At 31.2% G+C, this 22,170-nt stretch overlaps 5 protein-coding genes across 9 annotated transcripts; 4 read left to right on the top strand and 1 right to left on the bottom strand.

Moving 5' to 3' along the window:
* Window positions 1–1,574: 1,574 nt before the first annotated feature.
* Window positions 1,575–2,220, bottom strand: RpS20 (ribosomal protein S20). Its single transcript, XM_027343622.2, has 2 exons — window positions 1,980–2,220; window positions 1,575–1,913 (listed from the first exon to the last, which is right to left on the bottom strand). The coding sequence occupies exons 1-2, from the start codon at window positions 2,080–2,082 to the stop codon at window positions 1,657–1,659; spliced, it is 360 nt and encodes a 119-aa protein (XP_027199423.1). The 5' UTR covers window positions 2,083–2,220; the 3' UTR covers window positions 1,575–1,656.
* A 30-nt stretch (window positions 2,221–2,250) lies between these two features.
* Window positions 2,251–6,462, top strand: Taf2 (TATA-box binding protein associated factor 2). The gene is made up of 4 exons (XM_027343620.2): window positions 2,251–2,449; window positions 2,507–2,561; window positions 2,621–5,491; window positions 5,557–6,462. The coding sequence occupies exons 1-4, from the start codon at window positions 2,394–2,396 to the stop codon at window positions 6,370–6,372; spliced, it is 3,798 nt and encodes a 1,265-aa protein (XP_027199421.2). The 5' UTR covers window positions 2,251–2,393; the 3' UTR covers window positions 6,373–6,462.
* Window positions 6,463–6,501: 39 nt separating this feature from the next.
* LOC113793572 (dihydrolipoyllysine-residue acetyltransferase component of pyruvate dehydrogenase complex-like) lies at window positions 6,502–8,142 on the top strand. Its single transcript, XM_027343621.2, has 2 exons — window positions 6,502–6,657; window positions 6,723–8,142. Exons 1-2 carry the CDS (start codon window positions 6,522–6,524, stop codon window positions 8,039–8,041), a joined length of 1,455 nt encoding a protein of 484 aa, XP_027199422.2. The 5' UTR covers window positions 6,502–6,521; the 3' UTR covers window positions 8,042–8,142.
* A 561-nt stretch (window positions 8,143–8,703) lies between these two features.
* On the top strand, window positions 8,704–17,725 carry cora (erythrocyte membrane protein band 4.1 like coracle). Of its 5 annotated transcripts, none has more exons than XM_027343080.2 (11): window positions 8,704–8,844; window positions 11,922–12,209; window positions 12,278–12,382; window positions 12,447–12,489; window positions 12,573–13,403; window positions 13,536–13,715; window positions 14,061–14,425; window positions 14,731–15,945; window positions 16,186–16,563; window positions 16,634–16,813; window positions 16,905–17,725. In XM_027343080.2, exons 2-11 carry the CDS (start codon window positions 11,934–11,936, stop codon window positions 17,085–17,087), a joined length of 3,756 nt encoding a protein of 1,251 aa, XP_027198881.2. In that variant the 5' UTR covers window positions 8,704–8,844; window positions 11,922–11,933; the 3' UTR covers window positions 17,088–17,725. The 5 variants fall into 5 exon arrangements, with proteins under 5 accessions (XP_027198881.2, XP_027198878.2, XP_027198882.2 ...); XM_027343077.2 differs by having other exon boundaries at window positions 11,884–12,209; XM_027343079.2 differs by having other exon boundaries at window positions 8,717–8,844; window positions 11,902–12,209.
* Window positions 17,726–18,400: 675 nt separating this feature from the next.
* Window positions 18,401–19,886, top strand: LOC113793334 (uncharacterized). Its single transcript, XM_075821323.1, has 3 exons — window positions 18,401–18,540; window positions 18,616–19,429; window positions 19,488–19,886. The coding sequence occupies exons 1-3, from the start codon at window positions 18,535–18,537 to the stop codon at window positions 19,523–19,525; spliced, it is 858 nt and encodes a 285-aa protein (XP_075677438.1). The 5' UTR covers window positions 18,401–18,534; the 3' UTR covers window positions 19,526–19,886.
* The last annotated feature ends 2,284 nt before the right edge of the window (window positions 19,887–22,170 follow it).

Raw genomic sequence — 22,170 nt, 5'->3', positions numbered from 1 at the left:
AGCATGTGCGTCTTCAACGGTTTGTCGAAACATATATAATTCAATACAACAACAAATGTTCAACATAAAAAGATATTATTATTATTACGAAAAAAAACACACAAGATATAATGTGATATCCAATGAACAGAGAAGTTTTTGATGATGGGTTTCGATATTGCAAACGGGCGATGAAGCGCGATCTTGCGACCGAAAAAAATGCGCCCAATCGTAATTCCCATTGAATGAAAATTTTTTTTCATTCGAATGCTACAAATATACATGGAAAAAAATGATTAAAATTTCCCATGCATGCAAATTTCCTGTTTTTTTCTGGTTATGACTTTTTTTAAAAATTTTATTTCCAAATGATATCGATGATAATTCGTTGATGATGCATTCAAATGTTGTTGATAATCATGATAAATAACAACATTTTGAAACAAAATAGACAAGAAACATAGTTGTTTTTTTTACAAATAAATTAAATGATACGATGACAATGATCTAGTAATGAAGATCATCATCACTGTTTTGATTCGATCCGGATTAATCAAATCTATTTAGTTTCATCATTGCATAATATCAATATGGCTATATATTTTTGAATAATGGCATCTTTTTTCTCTTCTGCACTTCATTTAAGGATAAGATTATGATGATTGTCAATGGAATCAACAAAACGACAAAAACAACAAAACAAAGCTTAACCATTGATGAATAATAATAGACAGTAGTCAAAAAAAAATTGTGATTGTGATCGATTATTTTCATGCTCTATTTAGATCTGTTCGCATGTTAAGAATGTCTATGAATAGAGCTATTTGATGCCATTTCATTTTATCTGGAATCAGCATGACACCATATAAATTATTCATGTTTTTGATTTGTATCGATTGATTCGATTAAATAATTAAGAAAATTTTCCATTGAATTGTACTAAACACATTTTTTTAAAAAAATTATGAAAACCGAAAACAAAATATAGCGATGATCTTCAGGGTCAATTTTTTTAGCTTCATTTTTTTTAAACGAGAACTAAACTTTAAGTTTGTATTGCCATCTATTGTGCAAGAATTTCATCATTTTAGAATTTCTTTATGATTCTTTCCATAAATTAGATTGAAAATAGAAAATCATTGGTCATTTTTGAAGATTTAAATAAATATTCAAACAAAACAATAAAAGAAAAGAAATTAAAATGGATGAAAATAAAAATTGAAATAAAAGGCAATTTCATTTTGAATCTCGTGTAATTCCTTTCGCAAACTTATAAGCAATCAACATATTGTCCTTCACATTTTTCCATTATCATGATTATGACAGATAAATAATTTCTATCGTTTAAATATCATCAATCGAACCGTATCTGTAATAATGATTGTTTCATACTTTGTATGAAATATCAATATCAATCAACCAAACAGTCAACTAAAAAAAACAAACAAATGATATGATTGGAATTCATCGATAGAAAATAAAATGTTTCAAATCGAATCGGATCAAGAGGAAAAAATAGCTTGAAATTTTCTACAATCTTGACTCCGGATGTGTAATTTTACTTCTAAAGTTGGATCAACTTATGAACTAAAAAAGAATTTTTCAAAGGAATTTATTTCTTTGTCATCATGTTTTATTAGCGTAAATTATACAAAAAAATATTTGTTAATGTGACGTTTAAGAATTAGCGATAGTGAATTCAATGTCGACACCTGGTGAAATGCCGATGGCGGTAATTTTCTTGACAATTTCTGATGTACTTTTCAGATCAATAATACGTTTATGAATACGCATCTGAAATCTATCCCATGTTTTTGAACCTTCACCGCAAGGCGTTTTACGTGTGGTTATTCGCAACGTTTTTGTTGGCATACGTACTGGTCCATTTACTTGAACAGCATTTTCTTTAGCAGCACGAATCAAATCGGAACAAACTATATCGTCGAAAGAAATAATTACATTATTAATATTAGTTCATTTCATATTTATAAAGAGCATACCTTTTTCAAGTTTTTTGACATCTGGACTGTTGAGTGTAACCCGAATTCGATTCATTTGCTGTTGAATCTCAGGCTCACCTTTACCTTCGACTTTGGTATTCATTTTCTAGATTTTAAATTCGGGAATTATGGACAGAAAACACAATTAAAATCCCAAAAACACACGAAATTGGTTGAAAAATAGAAACAAAAATATCAAAAACACATGCGAAAAGAAAGCAAACGGAAAACGGAACAATTGTGTGTAAAGAAAAAAACAGACACATGCACTGGATTTCTATTTTGACTTTCGATGCCCATTATTGTTATCATAGCCATGTATCATTTGTTTGACTCAATTTTCTCCCGGTCTTTCAATTTTTTGATTAAATTTTCTATGATGATCCTTAAATTAAAGAAATTCTTTTGATCAAAATGACCACGAGTGTGAAACGTGAATTCATAGCCAAATCATATCGGCTTTTTAAAGTGTAAGATGATTTGTCGCTTAATTTTCCATAACATTTCATATTTTTCTTTACATTAAGTTTGCATCAACATTTAAGCATTCTGGACATTGATTTTCCAACGAAAAGACTTGTTGTATGTAATTTTATTTTCTTTTTTCGAATCTTAATAAATTAAGTATATCTTTGTTTTAGGGTTATACTGAATTACAAATCGTTTCACAAGGGGATGAATTGCCATTCATTCGTCTAAATTGTCAACAATGTATTATCGATTGCATTTACATCAACGATTATATGTGCGAATTTACTTACAGTGAACCGACAGCAGATATTGTACATTCATCCGAGAAAAAAGGTGCTCGTAAATTGGACTCTTTTTCCAGTGTTCATTATGATGTAATAAAAAGCACCGATTCAGACCTTGGCAACGGTGAATTGATCATCAAAGTTCCCGAATTATCCGACATAAAATCGTTGATTCTCGAACGAAAAACATTTTCCGTCAATATTTCGTATTTTATCGAAAATCCCAAAGGTGGAATATATTTTTCTGTACAAGAAACAAATAATTCAAATGATGATCGTAACGATGTACAAGAAGATCAATATATGCCACATATGTTCACCTATGAACGTTCCAATTTATCGCGACTTTGGTTTCCCTGTGTCGACTCTTTTTCCGAGTCATGTACTTGGACCATATTGATTACTTGTCATGAAGATTATACAGCTATCTCATCAGGAGAATTAGTAGAAGTCGAACACAATACTTTGAAGAAAAAGAAACGATTTTATTATCACTTGCAAATACCAACTAGCGCCTCGAACATTGGTTTAGTTGTTGGAAAGTTCACGCCAATAGTTCATCCAGACATGCACGAAGTGGTTCATTTTTGTTTTCCGACTTTAAAATCATTGTTGTTGGACACTTGCGGTAACACGCATAGAATATTTGAATATTATGAAGACATGCTTAACACAAGATATCCATATTCTACCTATAAACAAGTATTTGTTGATAACCTCGATACCCAATATGTTGCTTTTGCTACCTTATCAATATTTTCTATCAACCTATTACATTCGAAACATATTATCGAGCAAGCTTATGCCACCCGTAAAGTATTGGCACAGGCTATTGCTGAACAATATTTTGGATGCTTCATATCGATGCAATCATGTCCGGACTCATGGCTTGTACGTGGGATCGCTGGTTTTCTTGCTCATGATTACTACAAAAAGGCCTTTGGTAATAATGAATATCGATATCAGGTGAAGGAAGCTATGAATAAAGTTATCAACTATGAACAACAATTTCGTCCGATTGTATTGGATCCTTCACACAAAGGCTATACCGAAAAAGACTATTTTCATATAAAAAATTTCCACACGTGGTCACCATTATATGATAAAATGCATCGTGTAAAAAGTTTTCTTATCATGCGTATGCTTGAAAACTATCTTGGTCGTGCTCTCCTATTACAAGTATTCAATAAGATGTTATCATTAGCACAGAGTGCTATTACGCAAAAATATAATTCAAATACATGGCATCATTTATATGCATCAACCGGTAGTTTTATCTGGGCTATTTCGACTGTAACTGGAAAAAATATTGATACATTTCTTAAACAATGGGTATTTCAAGGTGGTCATGTAAAATTAACTGGATCGTTTGTTTTTCACCGCCGACGAAATACGGTACAGCTTGAAATTCGTCAGGTTCATGTCCATAAAACGGGTGTTTGGCAATATCTTGGACCATTGATGATATGGTTACAAGAACTGGATGGAACATTCAAACACAATCTACAAATAGAAGATAACGTATCGAAACTTGATATTGTTTGCCACTCGAAAAGTCGTCGGAATAAGAAGAAAAAAATTCCTTTATGTACGGGAGAAGAAATTGACATGGATTTATCAGCAATGGACCAAGATTCGCCAGTTTTATGGCTTCGTATTGATCCAGAGATGAATTTACTCCGTGAAGTTATACTCGAGCAACCCGATTATCAATGGCTATATCAACTTCGTTACGAACGTGACATTATTGCTCAACTTGAATCATTGGCCATACTAGATAATTATTCTACCAATTCATCCATAAGAAATACGTTGTCAGAGATTCTTAGCAATGATCAGATATTTTATCGTGTTCGATGTGAAGCTGCATTTTGCTTGCGAAAAGTTGCCAACAAAGTTGGTTCGCCATATAATGGTCCGCAGACAATGATCAAGTTGTTTCGAAAAATGTTCGGTTCTTCATCCTGTCAACACATTGTTCGAATGAATAACTTTAGCAATTTCAAGATGTATTTCATACAAAAATCATTAATCGTTGCTATGGCCGGTTTAAGAACTGATCATGGTATTTGTCCGCATGAGATTTTACGATTTTTACTCGATCTATTTAAATATAATGATAATTCGAAAAATAAGTTTAGTGATGCTTATTTTCGAGCGGCCATGATCGATGCATTGGCCGAAACAGTAACTCCGGTTGCTATAACACCTATATTCAATTCTAACAATCTATCAGACATTGTGTCTCAGGATACAAAAAATATTCTCGAAGAAATTGTTCGATTTTTCAACCTAGATAAATTGCTTCCATCATACAAGCATGTTGTAACTGTTTCGTGTCTAAAAGCATTTCGTAATTTGCAAAAAATGGGTCATTTACCACCGAATTCACAAATTTTTCGTTGCCATACTTCAACAGCTTGTTTTGTTGATGTTCGAAAAGCAGCCATTGAAATTTTGATCGATATTCTACGTGCGGAATCACGAAAAGAAGATCTTGACTTTTTACTCAACCTTGCTATCAAAGATCCACATCCAGCCATCCGATATTTTACTCTGAAAAAATTAATCCATAATCCACCGTTTTCAAGCAACACTGAAGAAGTACATCAACTTGATGTGGAAGAATTAGTCGAACGTTTATGGACGCTTATGAATTCATATTTTTCTTGTCAATTCAAATTACGTTGTGCCATTGTTGATCTATATTTTGTTCTTTATGGTCGTAATCGACCTAAATGCCTTCCTAAACCTGAGGTAAGTTTTCGATTTGATTTAATTAAACTAATTTCTATTTTTTTCTGAATTTATCGGTTTTACAGTTTTCATTTGTTTTGAATCTGAAAGATAAAAAAGCTTCGGATGAAAATTCCGACCATAACCAAATGGATTTAGACAATTCTATGTATGAGAATCCGTTGTTGACTCCCAATACAAATACTGCTCCGATTTCTAAACCGACGACTGCTGAAGAACTATTCGATAGGATTAAGGCAGCAGATAAACCAATTGAACAACATTATTCTAAAGTTACCGTTCCTTCAGAGATGGTAAAAAATGAAGAAAATCTTGATTCATATCAGATAAATACCGAAAACATTATTGCAAATTCTGAATCAACGCTTCAAAATGTAGATATGTTGCCAGAAGTTGCATCAGATAATTTCAGTGAACTTCAACAAGAAGGTTCAGTCGGTGATAAGCGTAAAAAACACCGTATGGATGATATGGATTCATTGCTTGATTCTGATGGTGAAAGTGGCGGCGGCGGCCGTGACGAAAGTGAAGTCCGTACACCATCATCCTATTCTCATTCATTACCAACAGCCACTTCATCAACGATTCCGACGATTAGCATCCGAATGAAAACTGATCCATCGGGCGATCATATTTGTATAAAAACGACTAACGAACCGAGCGGTTCAGATTACCTTCATCAATCGATAAAATCATTAGTTTCGCCACCGGCTATTAAGAAACGTAAAGAAGATAAAGATCGATCGTTAAAAATCGGCGAAGAAAAAGATAAAAACAACAAAGATCGACATCACAAAGATAAAAAGAAGAAAAAGAAAAAGAAAAAACACAAACATAAACATAAGGATCGACATTTTGAAATGGGACAAAGCGCCGATTGATTCGAATTTTTTTCTGTTGAAAACAAGTCATTTTTTATATGTTGAAAGTATCTGAATTTTTCGTTTTAATACAATGAAATATGTACATCATTCCACTTGTATATGACCTTTTTGAATTCTTGATTTTTGTTTTCAAAAAATAAATAAAAATGGCCTTTTTGATGAGGATTTTGGCCACAAATCGATCTCGTCTTTATAATAAAAATTTGTCACAATTATTTTCACTTGTGAATTCCAAAGATAATTTATTTCGACAGATTTCTACCACAAAATATTTGTTTGATGGTTGGTTTGATATTATTCTGATTTTTTTTATAGAACTTTGATTTATTTTGTGTTCCGGGATATAGAAACGCCGATTAAAATGCCTGCCTTATCACCAACAATGACGGCCGGAACTATCGTCAAATGGCACAAAAAAGAAGGCGAAAAAATCAATGCGGGCGATATTCTTTGTGAAGTACAAACAGATAAAGCGGTTGTTGCTTTCGAATTTGATGATGATGGTATATTGGCAAAAATTTTAGTCAATGAAAATTCTGCTGAAATTGAAGTTGGTCACTTGATCGCCATCGTTTGTGGAGAAGAAGATGATTGGAAAAATGTAAAAATACCTGAAAATTTGAATGTTACTTCGGAAAAGTCTTCTGCTATTGTTGAAACGGAATCATTATCAGAAAAGTCATCTGGGCCGGAAACGATCGCAAAATCATCAGTAGATTTTAGCACGATAAAAATAAGTCCAAGTGCACGCAATCTAATGGATCAATATGGAATTGAAATGTCAACCGTTCAACCTACCGGAAACCGTGGCGTCATGATGAAAGAAGATGTGCTTAAATTTATTCAACAAAATGGTCTAAAACCCAAAGATTTATCCGTCATTAAAAAAGAAGATCCATCATCATCAAAATCAAAAGCTTCATCGAATTTGGTCAAATCGGATACACCATTTTTTGACATCGAATTATCAAATATGCGCAGAACAATAGCCAAACGATTAACCGAATCAAAATCCAATATACCGCACGCTTACATGAGAATTAAATGTTCTATGGATGGTCTTTTGAAACTGCGGAAATATTACAAAGAAAAATCATTATCTATTTCTCTTAACGATATGATTGTCAAAGCTGCAGCCTTGGCATTAAAACAAACACCCGCTATGAATTGTCAATGGAATTCTGAGTCAGACACGATACATATAGTTCCTGAAATTGATGTATCGATAGCCGTAGCAACTCCAACTGGATTGATTACACCAATCATAAAGAATGCTAATCGTCTTTCATTAGAAGAGATTAGTAACTATTCAAAAGAATTAATTGGTAAAGCTAAAGAAGGAAAACTACAGCCTCATGAATTTATTGGCGGCACGTTTTCCATATCGAATTTAGGCATGTATGATATTGATCATTTTGTCGGTGTGATAAATCCACCACAGGCTGCAATTTTGGCTGTAGGTGCAACAAGACAACGATTCTTTGGTGAACCTGATAATTATCATATTTGTAGTCAAACAACAATGTCATTATCATATGATGCTCGTGCTATCGATGAAGAATTGGCTGCACATTTTATGGAAAAACTTCGTGATAATATTGAAAATCCAGATCTATTGATGATATCAGATGGATCAATAAATCGTCGTTTATCATCATTTATATAAGCTTATTTATCATAATAATCAGTTTTGTTCATTTATCGATTTTTATCCCAATCATCTGAATAAAATTTCAAAATAAAAAAAAATTGATTTTCAAAATGAAAGTTTTTGTTTTTATTCTAATAAACTTGTAATGTATGAACGATTGGAATCCAAGATTCAGGATCTTTTTTTCTCTCTCACTCTCCTCTTTTGTTGTTTATTCTCTCTCTCTCTCCAGAGATGATAGCCGTGTATTCATCAAATGGCATAGTGGTGACGCATACAAAAGACGAGCTCATATAAACAACATGAACCGAAAAAAAATCCATACTCAAAGTCAGTCAGTGTCCCGCCCTGGTTTGGTTGTTTTATTTGATTGGCATTCATAATTTCTTTTTTTTGCGAGATGTTGATGGGCTAACCGATGTTTTTTCCTCGCTAAATTCTCTAATAGTCATTTTAATCGACAATTTTGTTATATCATCGCTACGCAACCAAAATTTTTTATTTGTTAAAATATTTTAATTTTTCACAGAATCTGTTGTCATCCCATAATAATATCCATCAACATTTTGTTTTATTGTCAAATCTTTCTTTTGACATTTGCATTCGATTCCAACGACAACATTTAATTTATTGAAATTGAACAATTCTATGTCGTGTCTGTGTCTAAAAAAGTAATTTTATCCAATTTAATGTAACCCTATTCGATGATCAACATTACCGTTTGAAAAAGTTATAGTAATTTATTTGTTTGATGCAATATCATCATCAATATTAGAAGCTAAGATTTGTAATTGGACCAAACCCAAACCGATATTTGGGTAAGTTTCTTGATTTGTTGTAGAATAAAAATGTGTGTATGTTTGTTTGTGTTATCAAATAACTTATTTACATGAATGTTTAACATCTTTTATCAATAGATCTTTTCAATTTGTCTATGTTTGATTGATTTGAATTTTGTTTTTTATCTTTTGGATTTTTTTTCTGATAAGAAATCATTTCGGTTACATCCATGGTAACAAAGTGACATGTGCGTGTATAAAATGTTTAACCATTGTCAGTATTGATTTTGGATCTAAATCTATTCATAATCATTATTGAAACAATGTTTGTATGTGTGTGAATGAAGTTCATCGATTGACATGTGTCCATGAAATTCGAATTTTTATGGCAGCCAATTTGTTGTCATCATTATAATTAGTTACTGTGTATACGTGTGTGTGTGTGTGTTTATCGAATCGGTTAAAAACGTCAAACCAGTTTACTTATTTCTCTTTTTTATTATTATAACGGAATATCGGCAATTTACTTTAAAGCTACAAAATGAATATTTGATCTCTATTATAAAATTTCCAAACAAAAACATGAAATAGAAACTCAGGATTCGAACAACAACAACGTCTATAATTTAAGACCAAAAGGAAAAAACATCATATCATTCATAATCGTTATTATCAATTTATTGAATGACAAAATATACAAAAAAAACGAGTATAGTTTTTATCATCATAAATCATGATAATTTTCATCAATCGGCATCAAATTAATTGTCTTTTATTATTTGAAAATTATAATTTAGATTAAATTTCATCATGTGAATGTTTTTTATCCAAATTTTTTCCTTGAATGTTAGATTGTATGGCAAAACAACACAAACAAATTTTCTCACATAAACAATTTTTCATCCCGTTTAGTGTTTTTGGTGTTCATTACTTTACGAGAGAAAAAAAAATCTGATCTTTGTTCGATATTTTGATTTCGAAATTTCACCTGGTTTTCTGTTCAGTTATATTACACCTGTCATATACACTAACATATAGATTGTTTTGTTCGATTATTCGAAAAGTTCAAAATTTTTCGAATTAGCTTTATATATAATTAATAATGATACATCGAACATTTGTGGTCGAATTTTTTTTTCATATTCGTCTTTGTGTGTGTGTGTGTGTGATTGAAAAGAAGCTTGAAAAACAAATTGAATGTGTTGAAAAAAAGCCATTTCATTCGGAACAGTTTTAATTAGTAACATATGTTCGAAATTTGGATTAGTTTGTTATCGTTGAAAAAAAATAATTACTTGAAAAAAATTTGATAATTTCTGATATCAAAAACAAAAGACATTAATTAATTACCAAGATTTTTGTTTGTTTGTTATTCTTAGTTGGTAAGTATCATAGAATTTTATATTTATGATTATGATTATGAATATAAACTGTATTAATGTTGTTTTAATGAATTGATTGATGAGAAAAATGATTCAATTTAAATAAAAAAATAAAAATTTGTTCAACAGTCACATTTGAATTACCATGGTTTTGGTTACTATATTCAATTTTTTTTGACCTAATTTTCTATGACAATTAGATGTGTTAACCATATGAATATTGTTACATTGAACATGTGGATTATATCAATTTCTGTTGTTTACACAATAATCAATATAATCCTGACAGTTTAACCATTAGATTGATACTGTTCATTTATTAATATCATCATATAGATTATGTTTTTTAGCTGTCATTTTGTTATCAATACATTGATAATGGTCAAGATGATCAAACATAACTTTTTTTCCATCAATAATTATGAAAAATTATTGTCAATTAGATGAATGATGGGATATAAATAGTTTCAACAAACAATCTATACTTTTGGTCTTTCTCCATTTAGGTTGATTGTGGTTGACGGTAAATATTTCAAACTTCTCATGAGAGCGAAGGACAGAGCTGTCATTGTTAACCATTTTTTTCTAACAATTGGCAAAATGACCAAACTTGATGTTTTGGATACCTGCCGTGCTTTTTTGATTGATTTGATCTTCTGAATCAATTGTATTTTTTTCGTTTTGTTTATGACATTTTAATGTCATATCATTATTTATTTTCAAATAATGTTTGACAAACTTTTTTCTTTTCTCCAATAATTTTTACCAGACAAAACATTTTTATTCGATTTCTATAATAATAGAATAATTATAATGTTCATTGGATTCGCACATCATAATGAATAAAACTTACATCCCATCATATATGAAAACAAGGCTCAATCAATCAACCATATCAATTGAATGTAAATAAGCCCGCATATGTGATAAAATAATTTTGCAATTATATGATTAAAAACATTATAAAAACTTTAATTTATTTTATTTTCTGATAAAATTGGGTGTTGTTTCCGTTTCGGATTATCAATATTTGAGATGAAAAATGAGTGAAAAATTAATACCATTAACTTTTATAGCAAGAATTTTGAAAATTTCATTTTTGTATCAGTTTTTTTCAATTTTCATTATTTTTTCAAATCCAAAAATAGGCAGCAAAATTGTTTGTTTTAATTATCAGCATTTAGAATGGAATACCAAAAATTGTACAAACTTATTCATTTGATGATGTTGTTGTTTTTGTTTTTTTGATCTTTAAATTAATGATTAAGGATTTACTATCTTTGTTTTTTTGTACATTTAACTAAAATCAACTCAACTTGAACCAAAATTGCCATTATTATTATGGTGGGCTTGGTTCCTAATTCCTATGTCTACCTACTCGATAGATAGTTGATTCTTTTTTTACTTTTGTTTATGACGATTCGTGTTAGTTATAAGCAATTGTCCGAGGATTTAAAAATGTTTGTTTGTGTGTTTTGACCCTATTTTGTTATTCATATAAAGTTGATTAATCTGTGTCTAAGATGGTGTTTTTAGGTGGCTTGTTGATTAAAAATTGTATATGTAATCTATGAATTGACGCCCAATTAATTTTCCCTTCCATTCGCTGTACGCACGTTTTTCTTCAAAGCCAAATTTAAGGGTACAATTTTTAAGCAAACTAACACATTTCTCTGCTTTTGATTCATGTTTATAGATATTTATTTTTTGGAAGTTATTTTTATCGACTAAAAGGAAATAAAAAAAATGGCTGAAGGTGATTCCATTACAATGGAACAGCCAACATCAGATGCATCAACAGCCGATATAAGTCATCATCAGGATATGAATGGCCATCATCAGGATCGTTCACCATCACGTAGTACAGGTGGCGTCAGTGGTGGTGGCGGTGGTAAAAAATCTAAAACTGGAACAGGAACATCAACAACATTGAGTAATAATAATAAACGTGGCAGCCGTTCAAGTTTGGCCAACATACAGGTGATTCTACTTGATGATGAAGAATTTACCTGTGAAGTCGATGTAAGTTATTCTTTGCACATGGCCTTCCTATTAATCGATTGATTATCTTTCTATTTATACATTTTTAGAAAAATGCACGAGGAGATGACGTATTCAATAAAGTTTGTGATTATCTAAATTTACTTGAAAAAGATTATTTTGGCCTTTCATTTCGTGAGAATGATGATTCAAGAGTACGTAAAGTTTTTTCAATCTATTTATGAGAAATGCAATTTAATTCATCAATTTCATTTTCAGAACTGGCTCAATTTAGAAAAAAGAATCGGAAAACAATTACGAAGTGAGTATTTGTCATATCTATTTTATTCTTTCAACTTATGGATTTGATGTTTTTTTGTTTCATTTATATCTGTTTAAATGTAGATACTTCATGGCTTCTTCGTTTCGAAGTAAAATTTTATCCACCTGATCCAACACAATTACATGAAGATATAACTAGATATTTGGTTTGTCTTCAGATACGTAAAGATATTCTTTCCGGACGAATTCCATGTTCATTTGTTACACATGCCATCCTTGGTTCGTATCTTGCTCAATCAGAATTGGGCGATTTCGATACCAGTGAACATGATGAACAAGGTCGTTATTTAAGCGTATTACATTTCGCTCCAAATCAGACTCCCGAATTATTGGAAAAAGTTTGTGAATTACATAAACAACATCGAGGAATGGCATCGGATGAAGCTGATATACAATATTTGGAGAATGCAAAAAAATTAGCCATGTATGGTATTGATCTACATCCGGCCAAAGAACAATCTGGCCTGGACATCATGATAGGTGTTTCTTCCTCTGGCCTGCATGTTTTTCGCGATCGTTTACGCATCAATCGATTTGCTTGGCCTAAAATACTCAAAATATCTTATAAACGAAACAATTTTTATATCAAAATTCGTCCTGGAGAATTCGAACAATATGAAAGCACTTTAGGTTTTAAATTGGCCAATCATCGTTCAGCGAAACGGCTTTGGAAAACATGTGTAGAACATCATACATTTTTCCGTTTAATGCAACCAGAACCACCACCACGTACCAAATTATTTTTTCCTCGTTTTGGTTCAAAATTTCGTTATTCGGGCAAAACACATTATCAGACCAAAATGGCCAGTGATCTTATTGATCGTCCCGCTGTTAATTTTCGCCGATCACTTAGTTCACGTCATCTAACAAACACAACCCGATCTATTGATGGTGGTAAGTGTACCTTATTATTAATAACAAATGCACCTTCCCTTTTTTTGTTACCATTGCCATTATTGAATTCTTTCTTAAAAATCCCGAATATTTGATCTGTCAATATAAACTGTGAATATTATGAATCCATAGTTTATGGCAATAGTTACATAGAACGCTATCGTTCATCACCTGCCTTGCGATCACCGTTCGATGATCGATCAAACAATGAAGCCGAATATAATGGCCGAAAACGTAACTCATCCACAACCTATAAATCTAGGAAACTAGATTCTTCTGTAGCTACTGCAAAACCATCTTATCCTTTCCAAGGTCGGTCTTCAACCACACACCCATCTTTACGTAATCCTTCTTCGTTAGAAAGCTAGAATAATCCTGATGATGAACTTAATCTTTTCATTAAATCTCTTTTTGGCTTTGGTTTTTTTCAATTACACTTTTATATGAATGCTTTTCTATTTCGCTATATAATCGTTACTGTTCAGCGACATTCAATGCTGAGTTGTTTTGTATTTCTTTTGGGGTATCATTTTTCGGGGTGTCTATTTTTGTTTATTGTGCTTGATCTGACTTTCACAAATAGTATTTAAAGACTGTTATATTGAATCAAACCTCATTTACCTCGTTTTTTATTGTTCATTCATTTTTGAATATCAGGAACACCACGATCAGTATATGAAAGTTCAACATTGGATCGATCACCTAAAAAAATTCGCCAAGGTCAACAACAACAACCACATTCAACTAATTCAATGGAAACAATACCAGCATCAATAAATAATCGTTATTCAGCTGCATTTACCGCATCCGGTGTAACAAGTCCAACATCACCTACATCCGCAGCAGATGAATTAGCATATGATCAACAAACGCGTAAAGGACAACATCAACGAAAACCGGTCGGTGGTATTGCCGTTTTGCCACCAATGGAGATGAAACGTATTGAAGATCAACGGCGCACACCAACATCACCAAATGAATCAAAATTAAAATCACCAACATCACCATCCGATCGTCAAGAGGTATGTTTTTGTGAAATTTTTGTCATTTATCTTCTTTAAAAAAAAAAATTGATTTATTGACATTTTATTTTCGTCTCGATGATTTTATTTGTTTGCATGAATTTTTGTTTTGTTTTTTTCGCATGATTATTCCCTGTTTATTTAAATCGAATCGGTCACCATCTTTTATGTCGGTCGTTTCATGTTTGTTCATTGTTTCGTCTCATATTGAAATAACGCTTCGATTGTCACGGTCCCCTTATACTTAACGGCTTTTAAATAATCGCATATTATTAACCCCGTTCATAAATCATTTAAAAATTAAGCCCTACTCTTCACGTTCATTGAAACATCGTCAAGAATTACGTGAAGATTTTTTTACAAATGAACCACGTAAATTGACATCTTCATCCATTGGTAATGGTAATCAAGATCAACGTCATCTTCATCATCAGGATGAAAATGCAACATCACCCACTAGCTTTAGTTTCCGTAAATCACATAAATCTCCATATGTTCGAGAATACACATATAATGATGATTCGCCCCAAGATGGACAACAATCATCCCGCCGTATGATCGACCCGCGCGAACATGGTTTTAGCTATATGGATGCAACTAATGACCAACGAACTACCGCCACTTCTCCAACAGCGATTCGATCACCGAACGCTGCTCGAAGTCCGACCACACCTACTGTCAGTGGCCAACAATCACGCCCTCTCACCGGTTTAGCTTTCACCTACAGTCCCGAAACAACTGGTTTACCCGAACAATCACCATATAGTAGATCATCGGCAACACCTAAAGCCAAAACTATGCATACAACATCACCAATATCACCATCATCAGCAGCTATAACAAAACCCTCAATGACCAAAATGAACAAATCCGCCCCACATCAATCACCTATTCATCCAAAATCATCATCTATGGATCGTAAGCAGCAACAATCAAAAACTAAATCGACAATTTCAACTCCTGATACTTTTGGTAGTGGTCGTTTTTCTCGACAATCAAAAGATTCTAAATTAGAAGAATTATCCAGTGAATCTTCCATTTCTTCATCATCATCTAGTTTAGATCAATATGAAAAAGAAAGTTATGTAGAACCAACCACTACTACCGGTGCATCTGCCAAATTACCACCATCTGGAATTAAAACCAAGCCTGCATTATCACCAAAGCCTCAAAATGTTGATCGATCAACAGGGCAGCGTTCATTAAAATCACCACCACCACCTCCTACTAAACCGAAACCAACATCAATTTTTGATTCATTATCCAATAATCGGCTTTCATCATCATCTTCATCTCAGCAGCCCTATTCACAACAAGAACAAGGTTACAATGGACCAAAAATAACTCATGCAAGTCGTAAACGTGTTGTAACAAATTCAGATGGTTCTACTTATGAGACCGAAGAAGTTCTTGATCCTTCTTCTCTGACATCGATGACAACAACTAAACCAAAAGTTGTGGGTGTTGTACCATCGACCACATCATCAACAACAACTGCAACCTATTCACGACCAGAACCGGTATATTTTATCACTTGTAAACACTCTATCATTGATCTTTCTCTTTTCTGGTCTTCAATTTCGGTGACAAAGATTCTATTCCTTCTGCTCTATTGCGCTTAATGTTTTCATTTTTCAACTTGATTCCTAATTTGGCCAATTTTTTATAATTTCATTTAATTTTATTTCCTTTTTTATTGTTTATTATCTAAAATCATTTGTTATGATATACTCTAATCTGTTGAATTTTTTTTTCTAAAGGCTCGATTTCGTTTGAGTGGAACGACGACTCCCACATCTCCACCAACTTATCAAAATCATAGTCAAGATTATAATGCATATTCAACAACCCAACAAACTGGACCAAAAGGTTCGACCACAACGAAAATTGTTGAAGCATCCGAAGAAGATACAAAAGGTTATCATACGCAAAGTTCTGATGGCCTTGCCAAATCTATCTATGAGGAACGAACTAAATTAAAACATAAACAAGAGAATATAACTACAGCTACTTTAATCGGTGATAGCGGTGATGATGCAACTTCGGGCGTTAAACCGAAATTCGGTGCTTTAAATCAGCCAAAATCGGTACCAGTAATTGCCACTGAAACGCGTAAAGTTGCTTATACTGAAACGAAGGTAAATATCAATCGATTTTTTTTCATTAAAAGAATAAACAAATAATAATTCATCATTCAATCAAATATAGCCTAAATCAAAACCGTATACACCGCCACCACCACCACAATTTGCCAATGATAATAATACTGATAATGGTATCACAGCTGAAGAGCTTCATTCAATACCCGGTCTTGAGAATGTTGATCCAGCCGATATAATTTCATCACAAACAATTTCATCAAAAACACGTACTGTAGAAACCATAACGGTAAGTTTTATATAGAGTGAGATTTTATAATTAAAATGAGACACAATCATTTATTTGAAAAAAATTTGCTTTATTTAATATCGAATTTTAGTACAAAATGGAAAAAGATGGTGTCGTCGAAACACGTGTGGAACAAAAAATTACTATACAATCGGATGGTGATCCAATCGATCATGACCGTGCATTAGCTGACGCTATACAAGAAGCAACAATGATGAATCCTGATATGACTGTCGAAAAAATTGAAATACAACAACAATCTACCATTCAATAAGATTTTTGAAAATACCACAATTTTTAAATAATTCAATTTCAACTAACCATTACACAAAACCACTTACACATAATTGGAAAATGGGCAATCTACATGAAAATGACATATTTACAGACAAGAAATACTTCATTATTATTCAAACTACTATATTGAAACATCCCTTTTATTCAAGTTATTATTTTGATTTCTGTTCAAATTATTATCGATTTTTAATTCAGTTTCGGTAGAAATCGACATTCGAAAGTTGAAATTATAAAATGCAGCTAACAGAAAGCATCACTGATTTCATTGATGTTTTTCCCGTATCTCAGTGATGGATTTGGTTAAAGTCCTAAGCTTTTAGCTGTTCTGATGTAATATTTTAGTTGACACAAAAAAAAAATTTCAAACATTTTGATTAGAGCTTATGATGAAGACAAAAGAATAGTTAGTTCCGACCCTTCATTATTTTCGTCTACTAACATTTACATGCAATACAAATTCTGTCTTTTTATATCTTATTCAGACGATAAATTCTTTTGAATAACTTAACAAAAGAGTCACAAAAAGTCACAAATTGTAAAGAAACAGAAACCAAAAGAAAATAACTGAAAGAACTAATTATAATGATTAAAATCAAATTTATTATTATAATTAAATTTTTCTATTCTATCATCGCTATTGCCCGCGCATTAGTTCGTGTTCCATCTAAAGTATTGTTGGAGGAAACTACATCCGCATTGAATGCTAACAAATCGTTCAAGATGCGAAAGGTCCTACTTGTATAACTATTGTCCATTCTGACAAGATGGCGAATCTCAGTCGATATGATGATAAATCCTGAAAACAATTTTCAATGTCGCAATTTCTGGCCAAGATTTTTGGCTATAATCATCTCAATGTCATCCGATAAATGATCATTTGTTTGATAAATTTTGTTATTCCAAATTTAAAAAAAAATAAAAACCAATTAAAATTGAATCATTTATTTTTATTTTATTTTGAATCGATAGAAATCTGCTTTTATTACGTATTGATTTCTTCTGTTTATTTGGTGAATTTTTTAACTTAAATTTTGATCTTAGATTTTTCTAGATTTATATTTTATGTGACAACTCATCCAAATCTGAATGAACCTTTTTTCTGATGATTGTTATTTTGTAATGAATACAATTTTTTTAATAAGCAGAAAAGATAGTGAAAGCAGCAAAAAAAAAAAAAAGAAAATAATAAAGATGTTGTCGATAATATCATGGTGACAGTATAAGAGGAAAATTGTAAACAAGTTCATCATCAAGAACTGCGTTTAAAGCAGAATTTGCCTATGGGCATCATTATTACCAACATTATTAGCAATATGGTTCTCTTCATCGCATTATCTGATCATATATAAATATAAAATCCTAAACACTTTGTTAGATTGTTTGTCACCACTCTTTGCTGGCTTTTTATTGAATATTTTAAAAAAATGAATGTGGGTGAATTTCTATAAACAATTATATAACAATGATTGATTTTTTTTCACTATTGATTTGAATGAATGAAATAGATCCGGTTGTTATTGTTGTTGTTGATAATTCAAACAACATGTATAATCCCGATTGTTGTTGGACAATTTATGCCTTCGCATTTACAACCACCGATTACATTGGTCAGTGAAATGGAAACCCCACCATTGACTGTTCGAATTTTGCCACCAGAAACGCCTCCAATTCCGTTATCACTTCAAACATCTCTAATGCCGACTACACAAGCAATGGCAAATCAAACATTGTCACTCATGTCTACATTATCGACTCCAAGAACGGCCTCAGAAATCCTAGTCGCAAAAGCAAAAACAATTGCTCCGACTGGACAACTTTCGATCAAACTAGATAATGAAAAGTTAAGAAGCTCAAAAAAAAGAAAAGTTCAGACTTCTATAAATAAACACGCTACTTTTGCTTCGAATAGTTATTCGAATTTTAAATCTTCGATCCCACATAACAATGAAATTATTGAAACATTAATCAATAAAGTTTTCAATCCAAATTCAGTACAAGATCTCCAACCTGTGACTAACTATTTGAAGAATTTTTCCCCGGAATCCCAGCATTACTATTCTACAAATGGCAATCAAGAATCATTTCTACAGAAATTAATTAATGGTCAAGGGTATGGCCATCAGCCAACAACATCTTTCCTTGGTGGCAGTATTTATTTCATGCAACAAAATTCCCCACAAAGTAACCATCAATATCAATATTATCTGCCTGGATCAACTTTTTCATACGAATCCTATTTACAACCGAATTCATATCCAACATTTATGCCGGCTCCAGTCTCTACTGTCAATTTACCATATGATACCTTCCATTTGCCAGGTATGTTTAACGAAAAGAATTGAATTTGGAAAAATTCACATCGAATTTTCATTAAAAGAATATAAAACCAAAATGTTCATCACAATAAGCCATTGATTTTTGGAAATTACTGTACCTGTCATTGTAAATATGGATAAGACGCTAACAAATTACCATTCCATCAACAGGAAACCGATAACAAAAATGTCGACAAAATTCTGATTTAATAATCTATTTCCAATAAGTAATATTTCTTCAAAAATAATAATTTTCTTAAAATAAATGTAATTCAATCGATAATAATCTGTTATGATATGTTACCACTACAATGATAAAAACAACCTTGATCATGAAAACTTGATCTTCAACTACATTAACACTTTAAATGGTGAGATTATAAAAATTTTGTGAAATTAATTGAAAACAGAAGAGAAACTAATCAATTTTACTGATTAAATAAAATGATATGAAAATCAAATTAATTACATCACCAATTTCTACATGTACGATTGCATTGAAATTTTTCTTTCGAAAAACAATCATGGCATTTATGACATTTATTCTAGCATTAATTTTTCTGTTTACTGTATTGCACTAAAATATTAGTTTAATTCTCTTTAAATCATTATCTTAAAATCGTGATCATTGTAATGTCAGTAGAAAAAATAAACATTATAAACAAACATTATCGATATTAACTGAATAATTTAAATTTTGGAAAAATTATTTTAAATTCAAATCAAATCGAATGAATGAAGTTGAGTTAGTTTTGATTCTCATTCTTATACTCACACGTAACTGACACCAATGTTTTTTTTTCAAAAGCATGGAATATATCAAGAGGATATCCTTTTTGATCATCATAAAATATTTGCCCATAATTTTGATTTGAAATGACCTTGGTTTGATTCAAAACATAATAATTCTTAATCAACATAATACTTTATTAATTTAATGATTATTTTAAATATGATCAAAATGGTAATATAATTATGATTATATAATATTCAGGTTAATGGTTTGGTCATCAATTTATCCTAGCCATTTTTCTTTAAAGTTTTACAATTTTAATTGCATATAAAACAAATATTCACAAAATGATGAAATTTAATTTTTTTTAATAAGTGATTTTTATCATTGTTATGTACAATTTTCGATTTATTGTTATGATGGAGTTGAGAATTATTACAATTATGAATAAAGACATTGATTTTCTTGTACAATAATGAATATAATTGAAACCGTTTTTTTTGTTATTATATATAAATATTTTTATCATAGCAAAAATAGACACCAAATTCAATTAATTGATAAGCCAAGGAAAAAAGATCGAATGATGATGCATTTAATGTAGAAGTCAATAGTCGAGTAATGAGTATTTGTATACATAAAAAAACGCAAAATTTTAAACAAAGTCTTCCATGGAGTCAAATTGTTTATTTGTTTTGGCTTCTGGATTATCTTCATCACAAATATCATTCCCATTTTGATCATTGACTTTATTATAAATACCATTATCATCTGATTTTGAATGGTTTACGACTGCTGAAGTATATGACACGGATGGTGAAAAAGTATTTCCTTGAATGGCAACTGCATTCGTTCGATACACAAATCTTGGGATTTCAATATTTTTTTCTACAGTATTTTTTTTATTATCTTTATTTTTATTAATCAATAAATTATAAGGCACGTTCATTGCCATTTTTTCCTTGTTTGCAATTTTACTTTGATCATCAGAATCGCTGTCATATTGTTGTTTGATTGGATTATAATCATTAATGGTAACTATGTTACGATTTATGCTCTCTATTAAACATTTCATTGATGAATGATTTGCCATAGTTTCGGTATCAGAATCTTCAAATTGATCACTTATTGACAATGAACTTGTTTCCATATCGTTCATCATTAATTTCGCTTTCATTAATTTTTCAGTTTGACGATATCGTCGCAAATGGCATAGCCAACAGGTTAACAAAATAGTTGTCAAAAAGAATACGAAAAATAAAATAATTTGTCCGACTAAAACTGTAATAATTATTGCCCAAAGACGATCACAGTCGGGGGAATTTTCAGGATAACGTGAGCAATCCATCTTAGAAAAATCCACATAATCTACAATCGCTTCACCGGAAAATAATTTTCGAATATTATCAGGTGTATCACAATTTGCGTCACCTTGTGTCTCAAAGAAATTTTTCATTTTCCAAAAGATACAACATATTGGTTGATTATAATCGATTAGCAATAATTGTACAATCTGTATTGAACACTGTATTCCATCATATAGTTCATACATGTCGAATATTCCTAGCTGTTGAGATGGTCGAACAAAACAAGAAGACAAGATGATCATCATAAAGATGATGGTTTGATGAAAATTTCGAGTATTCATTTTTTTTGATTGTAGTTATAGCTTTAGATATTGATGAAATTAACAAAATTCACAAAATTCAAGGCAGATTTTAACTTTGAAAAATTGTTGTCATTAAATAGTCATTGTAATAAACACCAAATTTCCTGGTCTATGAATTGATATCGTATATCATACAATAGTCGATTAGACATATGACATAAGATAATAACAATTAAAAATATATATTAAATGAATAGATAGACGGCAGAATATTTATAAGATCATCGACATCGATTTTCAACGATAACTACTAAGATGTTTTTTACATTGACGAAAAATTACTAGTCATTTTATATGAATTTTAAAAGAAGATATTTAAATGAAATGATAAAAAAACAGCAAA

The sequence above is a fragment of the Dermatophagoides pteronyssinus genome, unplaced genomic scaffold (assembly GCF_027571235.1).
Source record: "Dermatophagoides pteronyssinus isolate colony J.1.1.1.1 unplaced genomic scaffold, Derpt_VIB-CSIC_2022.12 sq0001, whole genome shotgun sequence".
Taxonomy (NCBI): Eukaryota; Metazoa; Arthropoda; class Arachnida; order Sarcoptiformes; family Pyroglyphidae; genus Dermatophagoides; species Dermatophagoides pteronyssinus.
The sequence above is the reverse complement of the archived record's forward strand: the minus strand, read 5'-3'. Positions and strand labels throughout refer to the sequence as shown.